At 38.2% G+C, this 12,097-nt stretch overlaps 1 protein-coding gene across 2 annotated transcripts in view; it reads left to right on the forward strand.

Moving 5' to 3' along the window:
- Positions 1 to 12,097, forward strand: part of LGR5 (leucine rich repeat containing G protein-coupled receptor 5) — a 92,364-nt gene that overhangs the window by 54,838 nt on the left and 25,429 nt on the right. Inside the window, exons 5-6 of one of the 2 annotated variants that reach the window (XM_048065416.2) lie at positions 8,421 to 8,636; positions 11,389 to 11,460. In XM_048065416.2, coding sequence (XP_047921373.2) covers positions 8,421 to 8,636; positions 11,389 to 11,460 — 288 coding nt within the window. The remainder of the gene's footprint in view (positions 1 to 8,420; positions 8,637 to 11,388; positions 11,461 to 12,097) is intronic. The other variant, XM_048065417.2, reaches the window with a different exon arrangement.

Here is a 12,097-nt window from a genome sequence, read left to right on the forward strand (position 1 = left end):
AATATCTTAGCCATATACTTTTGAGGTTACAGTTCTTTCCTTTGATCTTTTAAAAAGTCATGAGAAAATGCTGGTCTAGTGACTATATTAGATTTTCTTTCTGCTAAACAAACAAAAAAAAATCTTGCTGAGATCACATCATGCTATACACACTCTGGACCAAAACACGATAAGCCAAGCAAACAAGAGTTCCTTTGTTGCTCTGAAAGAGACTGTTGAATTTGCAGCACAGTTTCTAAACAAAATGACGGTCTCACCCACTCTTTTTTGCAAATACTCTTTTCCATAGGTGAAGAAGCTGAAGAAGTAAACCAAACATAGTTACACTGTGTATTCTATGTAAAGAAGTGGTGTTTTGTGACAGAATTGAAACAGAGGGAGAATAGGAGTGGTCAGGAGAAACCTTTAGACAGCTGTGTAGCAGATCCAAGATGGAACGATACGGGTTTGTACAGAAAAGCTACTATCAGCTGAAAGACGATCACTGGCGAAAGAGACCTCTTTGAGGAAAAGAAGACTATTATTCTTTTGTTTGCTTAAACTGGGTTGTGCCTGTCAGATAAAGGTGTGCAGAGATTCAATTTCTTCTTTCATACAGTCTAGGAATTTTCTGTTCACATGGTGGTTTTTGCATTGGTTTCTGATTTACAATAGGAGTTATTTCTCAAAAACTTCAGAATAGCAGGAGTCTTTTCAAGGGTGTAATTAAGAGGTTAAAAGCCTACACAAAGGCAAGTTCTGTAAGATAACAACTTCTTGTGTTTATTATGTTTAACTAAACAGGTGGCATGGTTTCTGGAAGCCTTGTTAACCCTTTTCTTTAGGTTAGTATAGTTGCAAAAACCTGAAAACTGGTGACAGGACTTAAAATCTACCTTTTAAGTTTTCACCCAGGAAGGGCAACCATGTAGAGAGGCAAATCATACTAATCATCTTTCTACCTTACTGAATGTGAAGAGGATAATGTTAAAATCATTTTTATATAAGTATATATATAATTGTGTGTGCGCACATGATATATATGTATACAAACACAAGTTTTCCATGTTCACTTACTATACAAATTCATCACAAATTTTTGCACAAAAAGATATTTCTGGATGATATTCCCTCCTTATTGTCGAGTTCCAGGCTCAAAAAATGACATTGCAGGTATAGATATTGATAACCAGATTAGTTGATGTTACATGGCCTGCGGTACAGAAAGCAAGAAAATCTGCTGTATTGCAGGGATGAACACCAGTTCTTTCCACTTTCTCATCCATGTTTTTATATTGTTGGTATGCTGAATAGCACGACAAGATTGAGTGATATATACTAAAATCATAAATTTTCTAAGGCTTGAACTACCTTCAGCGTACATCAGTCGCCTTCAGGCAGCAGGCAGTATTCACTATATACTATGAAATGAGAAATGACCACACACCAAAAAAAAAAATTGTGTTTCATCTTCAACAGCAAAAAATCTGAGAGAACCGTAATACTGTTGCCTGAAAACAAACAACCATGTTGTTTTTCTTAAGCAGAAAATTTAGATTTAACAACATTAAAATCTTCTCCAATTTTAGAAGTCTTCATAGTTCAATAATCAACAACCGTGATGTGCTACTTTGATTAATAAATAAGTTCAGCTACTGGTGCTTGGGTGATGATTGTTTTGGACTCCGATTCCCTTTATGGCATAAGGATTTAAGAAAGTAACCAGAACATATGAATTTTGAGATGTGGTTATCTCCAAGTTCAGCAGAAGGATATCTTCAGCTTATTATATGGGGTATAATTTTTTTTTGTATCATGAATAAAAATTATCTGGATTACTGGCCCTAACAATTCAAATGGCAGTCATTTCTGTTAAGCCAAAAAGAGGGAAACAGCTCAAATACCATGACTGAAAACGACCAACACACAATCACTGGTGTCACAACTTAGATCTTGACAGCAGGGTTTGAAGTGCCACTTAAATGCTCTCTCTCCTGTTACTCACTTTTCTTTGGAATTGACTGTAAGCAAATGGTGTCTGGATTTTATGTTTCCCAGAGCTCCAATATCTCTGTTCTGCTTTTAAATCAAGAAGGCTTTTAATAATTTTAAATATATCTGTATAGTCCAAAAGCCTTTTACATAGGTATATTGATTTATTTTTCAAATATAGTTATTAATTAACAACTTGCTGTCTGGCCAACTCTTTTCATTGAATTTAAGTATTTGCTTAAATAGGTTTCTTTTTTTTTTTTTTTTTCCTGTGGTATAATCATCTTGTCTTTTCTAGTGACAGTTAGGTACCAGAATTATCATGTAAGTATTTTTTGAAGAAGAAGGGATTGATAAAGCAGGAAATAACGTAAGAATATGTTTGTTTGGTTTTTTAAAGGTTGTTTCCTGAGCATGTTAACATAAATTTTAGGTTATTAGCAACTGATAAGTTGGAGATCTTTATTTGCACATGTTACTAAATAAAGGAGGAAAGTCTAACTAGTATCACTGATAAGAAAGTGAAGCTTCTGCTATTCTTTTATTGAGACTATTGTAATACAATACTTTGCAGTGAATACTACAGATGAAACTCAACTCTCACTTTATTTGCTTGTTTAGGCATCATTATTAATGAGCAGCTTTTCCTATTTTGTTGTCAGACAGGAATGGTCAAAATCAAGAACAGATCAAGTACCGTGTCACTGCCCATGCCAAACCAGTCATCAAGGCTATTTAAAAACAAGCATTATTTACAGTAACACACATTAGCTGCTTTCATTCCTGTAAAATTTAAGAGGACTTTTACTTTAATAGCAGGAAACAGGGCAGAATACAAGACAGTCCCTCTTCCAAAGTGCTGGAAACATTGGTAGAGGAAAAAATAAACTATCCTTTCTCCATCAAAAACCTGCGAAGTTGGAATTTAGTGTAGCAAATTAATTTGACTTTACAGATACAGGATAAGAAAATAATATCAATTAAAATAATTTGACTTTACAGATACAGGATAACAAAATAATATCAATTAAATTTGTTTGAACTTTCTGACAGAATTTATAAATCACTTCAATTTTATTTTTCAGATATGTTTGTAAGTTTGGTGCATATGGTGGTGATGCAGTTTTACATAAAATGTTATCTAGAAATCATCTCTGATTTTCTAAATAATCTGCCTGGCTGGAACCAGTCAGAAAATTGATTTTTCAGCTCCTTCTCCCTACTCCTCCAAATACGTGACATTGCAAAGGAAATTCTTAATCTGAGCAAGGAGTTGAAGACTTTGATGGCACAGAGTTCTGAAATGCATCCACTTCAGTCTTGAAATTAAAAAGCATTTTTTTCAGAAGCGTTAACTTTAAACATTTTTTTCTGGTATGTTTGTGTTAATAATCCTGATTTTTAGTTAAAAGACAAACCAACTTTGATGAAATCGCATTCTCCGAAGAGAATTGTTTTCATGAAAAGACAGGAGATTTAGTTGTGGTTTTCCATGTCACAGCCCATGGTAATGAAGCCTATAGAAGGCTTTATCCTTCTTAGGAAACCCAGTCCCTCAACAGTTACCCAAAAACTCCCTAAGGAGGAATTTCCCACAGTTTTAATCAAGGTTGTGTGTACCCATGCATGCATCTGTACACATACATGAAGATGTCTCAAAACTCACCATTGCATTTGCTGCATGTTTTAACCATGTGAGCTACTAGAGCCCTAGGGCACACTAGGTAACAGAAGAGGGACTGAAACATCGAGCACTAGCCCAGTATCAGAGCGCAGACACTCTTCTAGCTTGATAAGCAGCTGGAAGGAAGGCAGAGGTGCAAGGATCCCCTAACTGTGTATGCTACCCCTTTATTTGGGTCCAGTCCCTAGCACAACCAGCTGTAGGGTCAGATGGCTTTCAAAGCAGGGTGCAAATAGTCTGAACTAGATGAGCAGTTCCAGGCTGCTGAGGGATGTTTTCTTTCATTCAGTAGAAGCTACTAGACATCTGACTCTTTTAAGTCTGCTGAGCAATCTCATAAGCACTTTTTTTTAATCATATCTGTAAAGAGAGAAATTTCTCAACCTGAGAACTGCTGATGAAGAATCTTCCTGTGTGGCTGAACCCCACCTCCATCTGTGGGAGGAGGACGAGTAGCAGGTGTTGAAAAGGTTAGCAATGCGAGGCTCATACTAGATTTCCAAGGAGGTCCTCCTAGGCGCCACACAGTGACATACTGTTGCTAGAGCCAGCCTAGCAAAGCAAACAGTGCTTAGGAGTGCTCCCAGGCTCTGGCCATGACCATCTACCAAGCTGTGCTGTTAATGGGGTCCTTGCCACACTTTCGACCAGCGCCAGCTAAGATTTGGCTGAGCTGTCCTACGGGGTCACTTGGCAATTCGTACACCCCTGGGACCATCCCATCAGTGCTCTGCATGCAGCCACCTGCTCGGGAGGCCAGGAGCGGTCACACAAAATGTCTGGCCATGGACTTCAGATCTGGGTGTTCGGCCAGATTCCTAGGATGACCCAAAAAGTCCTGCTGGCCCCACTTTTTTCAACTTCTGGGGTTTCGGGGCCAGTCTTAGTTTGAAAATAGCTTTGTAACTGGATGTTTGTGCTGTATACGTCGTGCTAGCATCCTGGCACACCATCTTAAATGCAGGTTTACCACAACACCTGAGCAGAATATCTGGATATGGAGAGAAATGCTAAGGATTGAAACTCTCAGAGTTGTTGAGACCTCCTCCTGCTTTGCATGCACATGGAGTTTACACCAAGCAGTGGACAGAAACAAACGCTCCTAAATTACGGCTTGTGACTTCTCTCTTTCAGTCTTGCTGTTGCTGCTCAGGGTTCTTTGTATCGGTCCTGTACGAGCCCATACAAGGGCAGAGCTGAAAGTGAGCTGTGGGAACCGCTGCGCTGATGTGTTGTAATTAAGCTTTCACAATAGTCCTAGCATTTTCCCCTGTGGACTGAAGGGGATATCCTGCTTAAAGGGCCACATTTGAAAAACCAAGCTCACAATGGCCAGCTCTGTTTTCATTACAACCACTTTTCAGAGCCAGTTTTGATGTCACTCTTGCTATTCCTTACACAGGGCTTTAGCCCAACTCCTATCAACAAACCCTTGAGGGGGTCCATGTCACCACAGGCTTGTCGTGGTGGGGCTGCAGGTGACCCCATCCTGCCTGTGACACCCGTCCTAGACAGGCCCTGTCCCCAGTACTTCCCCATCACTGCCCCACACCTTGCAGCAAGGCCTGTGTGATGCTCCCCACATAACAGATCCTGGTCAGGCGGTCAGGCCGGGAGGAAGGAGGTAGGAGAGGGAGGATCGTGCCCTTTGTTAGTCTGCCGTGCCTGAAATCAGCCCTCGTGTGCTCTCAGCCCCCTGCCCCCCCCGCCTGTGATGTATAGGTCCTTATCATTTGGGTTTGCATGTCTTATTTTAAAATGAATGTCAGAAGAAACATGGTATTCTTGACTTCTTTGTCTGTCTTTGTAGCTTTCCTCTTGCCCAGTCCCTTCATTGTATTCAGTCCCTCATCACTGCAAGAAGAGGCAATTCATGTAATAGATACTTATTTCAGAGGGGAGAATGACTTGGGAGAAATTTCCTTCCTGATCCCATACCTAGCATTTGACTTAATCTTGAATGAATGAGAAAGACACACCAACAAGCCATTAAGGAATGTCTTTAGCAGGTATATCACTAGGTGGTAGCTGGGCTCACTCCGAGAGAAGACTCAGAGAAAGGGAAAAATACATATATTGCCTTAGAAACCTACCAGTGGCGTAAAACTAGGTGTCCGTTCATATTGAACTGATCAAAATATCTGCATCAAAACTTATTCAAAGATCTACTTTCACCCTTTTCGGAGTACCAGTAAATTAGTCGTGTTTACAATTCTATATGAATAATATCTTTTCATCATTTATAATGCATATGGTCATAGCATTCACAGTATGTCACAGGAAACACCAGTGGGATACAGTCCACATAGCTCAAGCATTTTCTTTGAAAGGTTTGGACATTTTAAGTGAGCTCATGGTGAATTTCATACTGGCTGCTTTATTTACATGCCGCCTATCAGAAGAGATCAAGCTTTTCTGTTTCCTTAAATTGGTTCTCTCTGGAATATAATAGCAGCTTTCAAACTCACCACATGTTATCTATATATTTTCAATTATAAATAGGGTCATGTTTGTGAGTTAATGGGTTTAGTTCTGAAAGTGCCAAAACTTTGATCAGCACATGTAAAACAATTGGCTGAAAACAGCGATTTTGATCAATGCTTTATACATCAGTGTGCATTACCTACAGTATGACAGGAAACATAACCACTACTGAAATGTTTTATTATCTGCAAGAGGGAAAATGGTACTTGGAAGTTTTAAAAAGATTAGATAACAAAATGCATTTGAGGCAGTACTTCTTATGAGCACTGGTAGGATACGTAGTCCAGTAATAGGGCTTGCAACTCAGATCATTGTAGCTTCTCATTTTCTTACAAAGTTTATTCAAAGAGTAATCCAACTACCTAGAATCTCACTTATGTTACAGCAGTACCAATTTCGTGTATTTTGCTTACGTAGCTAATGGTGGGTTTATGTTTGGAAACTTCGGTTATAAAAAAAGTTGTTTCCTTGATTTGCTGCTGAATATGGATAAGGTAGAAATCCTGACCTCTCTGAGGACAACAGAAATATTGCCATTTCAGCCACAAGATCGTATAGAAACAACTGACTTTTGGCTTCAACATGTGACCAGGGGCTCTGTGAGTAACTCCTCTGGAGTCAACGGGGAAGCCAGAGCTGCACACTCAGCCTTGGTATTGAACAAGATGCTGACTGTAATGCAGTAACACATTTAGGTTGAATAAAGCCTCCATTCTTTAATCAGTGTAACTGTCAAACTAATGCAACTGTAACTTCTTAGTTTACATACCAGCATCACACAGGGAAGAAATTTACTTCTGACCAAAACACAAAGAAACCTCATCTACTCATTCAAATTATACCTTATTTGAAAACACAGGCATAGCATGCTCATTGCCTGGGGAATGGGGGAGGTACAGCATGACTATTTCTAAACATTTCCAGCCTCACCCATTTGTTGACCAACCCTTGAGTTATTTTGGAAGCTCTGTCTCTGCTGCCTGCCATGTCAGTTATTATATTGAAAATTTAATTGTACAAGGGCTTTGACACTGAACTTTATAAATTTGTTCCAACTGACCTTGTCTCAGTTATTTGCCAGCCTGGCACAGAGCCTTAGCGTTCATTATTTGTTCTCATGCAGTTGGTAGAAGAAGCATGGAGAAGGAGATAGAATGGACCTGACATTTTACATGACTGCAAATGAGGAAGCAGCTTTAAATAAAGAGATTACCATGTCCGCCACAAAGAGTATTACATTTCTCTCAAACAGACCGAATTTAGGCTGTACAGAATTACTTCTTTGTACCCTGGGTGTGTCTGTTTGTTCTGCAGTGTTTTCAGACTTCTATTTAAATTTGTTTTTATTTCATCATTCACTTAATTACTTCTCTGCACAGATGTCTTCAAGAAAAGTTTTAGAGAGCGTCTTTTATGTTACAAACAAGATATTAAAAGCAGAAAAAGTGTATTGAGTACAGGTCACCATCTGGATATTTCATGAAGTTGCAGAAAGTAAAAGCCAGTGAATATATGACATAGTATTTCTAGTGCCATATCTGCAAAGATTTCAGTAGATTTAATCCTTATTTGCAGAAGTGTGAAAGCAAGATATCACCTGCAGACTGTGAAAAGGTACGATGTGCAACTGAGCTCCCTCTGTTGGCTCTGCAGCAACTGAAGTGTATTAAGTACTTTACTTTTCAAAGTAAATAATTTGCATTAGCAGCACTGACCTCTGTTTAAAAACACTTTGCTCCACTATTAAAAAATGTTAACCTCATTGCTCATTAGAATCATTGGAATACACAGGATTTAAGAAGGTGTAAAACATGAGCAGAAACTCAGAAATTCTTTTTATTTTTGGCTTTTAAAATTGTGGATGGCAAATGGAAACCAAAGTCGGCTTTTGGCACCATGATTCAGTGATATATAGATTCTGAAAGAGAATGTCTTGCTGAGTTTCTTATACTTTTTTGTTCCATACTTTCAAATAATTTGGAAAGGAAACAAATTCATGCCTGATCCACAGAGAGGATCTGTTCAGAAGTGATTAGTCTGTGCTCTCAGTGAACTGACAGCTCCAAAGGAGAGCTGTCTGCAGCAAGCCAGCTGACTAGGAGAGATCTCACCACGTGAGGTCTCAGATAAGGCTGCAAGCAAGATGGAAATGTAGAATCTCCAGGAAATGAAAGATGGATGTGGCAACCCCTACCTATCCTTGTGTTCTTGGTGATAATTTCATGTGTAAATCCACTGTTCTTTTCTCAGAGTCAATTTTCTTTATTTCTTTTTCTCCTAGACGCCTGGATGCCAACCACATCAACTATGTGCCCCCCAACTGCTTCAATGGCTTGGTCTCCCTTAGACACCTGTGGCTAGATGATAATTCTTTGACAGAAATACCCGTCCAAGCTTTTAGAAGTTTACCAGCACTTCAGGCAATGACACTGGCACTGAATAAAATTCATTACATACCAGACTATGCTTTTGGAAACCTCTCTAGTTTGGTAGTTCTGTAAGTTTTATCGATTGCTTTTTAGCCACAATCTCTGCTTCTTTGCAGAGCTTTGACCTCCTTGTGATAAATTGCTTGAAGATGCAATGTTTAATTTAAGCATTGCTTGAGAAAACCTTTAATAATTAACATTCCTCTAGTCTCTCCCTAGTTGGCAAACAATAGGTAAATAGCTATATACATGGGTCAACTAAACCTCAGTTTTGTCTTTCAATGTTAGTATTAAACTGATGTATCTTGGGGCCATAAAGCTGCAGTTCCCTTCTACTTTTGCATGAGTCTTAATGATGATACTCCTTTACCATAAGGTCAATACTGTTTCTTACAGAAAATGTCCTTTTTGGAATACAAATTAAGTTTTCTGGCTTGCATAAGTACTATAAAACAAAATTTGAAAGAAAAAAAATAGAGAAGCATATCTTTTACATCTTCTTACAGTTAAACTCACATTTGCTAAATCACTTGTTTTGATCTAGCTTAAAAGTTTCCGTCTCCAGTAAAGAGCTATGTAAGGGATTTTTTTAAAAAAATCACCATATCTGGTCAGCAAAACAAACAGAAACAGATGAACTGTTTGCCTTCTAAGACTCCAAGGCAGCATGGACTGAATGAGAGAAGATTAGAAAAAGGAAATGAACAGAAAGCTTTCTGGGTGACTTGGAAAGAATGCTGTCCAGTAGAAACTATGTATTTCCCTTTGTAGAAAGTATATGTAGTTTTGTATTTAGATATGTTTGCATACCAATACAACTAAATGAAACAGATGCAAAACCCACACCGAAATCTGGAAGGAATACTCTGGAACACGGTTTCAGTTTTTTATCTTCTGGGAATGCACCAAATGGAAAAAATTCTAGACTGGCTGGAGAAACTGAGGAGGAGACTGAGGGGGAGAAGTTATTTCAGGATAGTTTGGAAAATCTTAGTATTATTAAGGAGAGAATAATATATTCAAGATTTACAAGCTGTCTGAAACCATAGTCTGTAAGACACTTAGCATATTTTAGCATGTTCTAACTCCAGTGTGAGCATAGAACCTGGCATTCTTCAGGGTTCTTTATTGAGCTTTATAATCACCATCTCTGCCTAGTGCCTAATATATTCATGTCAACATATAGAGCACCGATAATAGGGGGATAATAGCTGCCTTGTGGCACACAATCTTTGCCCTCTATTTACATCAAGTAATAGTCTCATCAAGTTAAAGTTTTTCAAGGAGTCATTTACTGAGCTAAACATCTCAGCAATGCTTAAGATAGAGAATGTCTTCAATGCTATTCTCTACATCCATACCAGAAATACAGTGATATGAGGATAGTTAAGAAATCCAGGAGAAAATGACCTCTTTTGATTCCCTGATTCCTTCTGCTCACTTAGGTTCCCTTATTTTAGATCTGCCCTGCTTATTTCTAGTCTTCTGATTTTTGTATTGATTAATAATTAAATCAACCCTCATGATCTACAATAACTGAAATTTTTGGCCTGTCAAAATCTTTCTGTGTGGTTCTGTTTTCGTTTGTTTCCTACTCTATTCAGTCTGGCAAATTTTCCACTCTTTGCAAATATGCATGCTCATTTTGTGTAGGTTTGAAGCTCGATCACTAGCAATCCAAATGTAATTGGAATTTGTAGACACTCTTCATGCTAACTAAAGCATTACAGCTCAGTGTAGTCATTTAAAAAAAATGATTAGGTTTTTCACAGGAAAAGAAAAACCCACGAAACATCTGTATTTTGCCATTAGAAACCTTGTTTTTCATGGGCAGGGAGACTCAACTTCTGTAGGCTCTGTGGTCTTTAAAATTATTTTCGGAGCAGAATGAAGCATTGAAGGGCATGTGCTTGGCAGTTCCTCATTCACAGACCTTCTTTTCTTTTAAGTGCTACTCTCTTAGTTTCCCTCCACTATGAGAGCAGAGTGTCAGAATAAAATAAAGGTCTGCTGGGAAAAAAAGCATCCTCTTTAGAAATCAATCTGAAGTATCACTAAGTTCTACCTACTCACATTAATGAGCTTCACACGGAATATTTTTTTTTTCTATGTCAGTCTAAAAACCATAGAAATAGGCAGCATTACCAGCCTTCACATGGGAGTTTTTGATTGAAATGTGACATGCAACTGTTTCTTTCAGTTGCTGAAAATATGAGAAAGTAGCTGTTGGTTTTTATAGTTTCAAAGGAAGGCAAGTTAAAGCACTTTGAAGATTGATTAGCTTACTCATCTCAGTGAAGCTATGACTTGTCCTGTGGCTTTGTGTCTTCTTTCATTCTGCAAGGCTAATGACTATTTCTGCCTGATTATCCTTCTCCTCACCTGCTCCTGCTTTGTGCCATCCCCTCTAACACCTTCTGAATATACGTCTTCCATATATACAGCTAACACTCCCCACAGTTCTTAAGGCAACATGTTAATTAACAACTGGTGAGAATATGTCTACAATTGCATGGTATTTAATATGCAAACCTCAACCTAGACCTCCAGGATATACCCTTCTTAGACCATCTAGGTGGTTGTAAAAGAAATCCCATGTACGGAATCAAATTGAAGCCCTCATGGGTAGGGAGATGTCAGGAGAAAGGGGGAAGGGTTGGCGAAGGTGCCTCCTCTACATGCTCTTGCAAAAGCATGACTTGCATATAATCGGTGCATGCCTGAAAATAAGTTTCTTTTGATTGAAGCATCAAAATGTTTTGCTTAAGTCCACTGTGTGTAGTGTGCTTTCCTGACTGTGTGCTTAATGTTCCCCTGCAGACATCTCCATAACAATAGAATCTACTCCCTGGGAAAGAAATGCTTTGATGGGCTCCACAGCCTAGAGACTTTGTGAGTTGACCTCTTATTTGTTTCCTTTTTTTTTCACTGTTTTCATTAATATTCTGAAAGAATAAAAAATAGCCTAAAAGCTAAACGTGGTTTTTGGCTTGCCTAATCGCTACAGGATCTAAGTGATGGTTTACAATGACTCTATACAGCAAATCCTATTTTTTTACTATTAAATTAGTTTGCCTTTTTAATAATCATTGTTGATAAATTTTTGAAAGGACATTTGAAAACTATACTGGGCATTCAAAAAGAAGTGCCTATTCATGAACAGTTATGTTTGCCTAGTTTAGTACTATTTATTTGTCTTGTTTAATCAATAAAGCTAATAGCTAGATTGGGAAGCTGTCACAATGAAAATGTTTACCATTAAGAAACTGTCTCACCCTAGAGGAGGGTTATAAAATGATTTTATTTTTCTACCCCTGGAAAAAGTGCCAAATAGCCAAATTATATATGTTTTGCAAGGGAAGAGAGGAACATTTCAATTGTATCCGTTTTTGTCTTTAAAGAGCTCTGATAAAGAGTAGCGCTTGTAAAGATTCAAGTTGCCTCAAGTTTTTGCCATAGATGAGTGAACACGTTGTCTGCTAGAGTAGACAACAGAACCCAAAAATGCTACAGGGACAGTAGACCTGTG

This window comes from Anser cygnoides, chromosome 1, assembly GCF_040182565.1.
Source record: "Anser cygnoides isolate HZ-2024a breed goose chromosome 1, Taihu_goose_T2T_genome, whole genome shotgun sequence".
NCBI classification, from domain to species: Eukaryota; Metazoa; Chordata; class Aves; order Anseriformes; family Anatidae; genus Anser; species Anser cygnoides.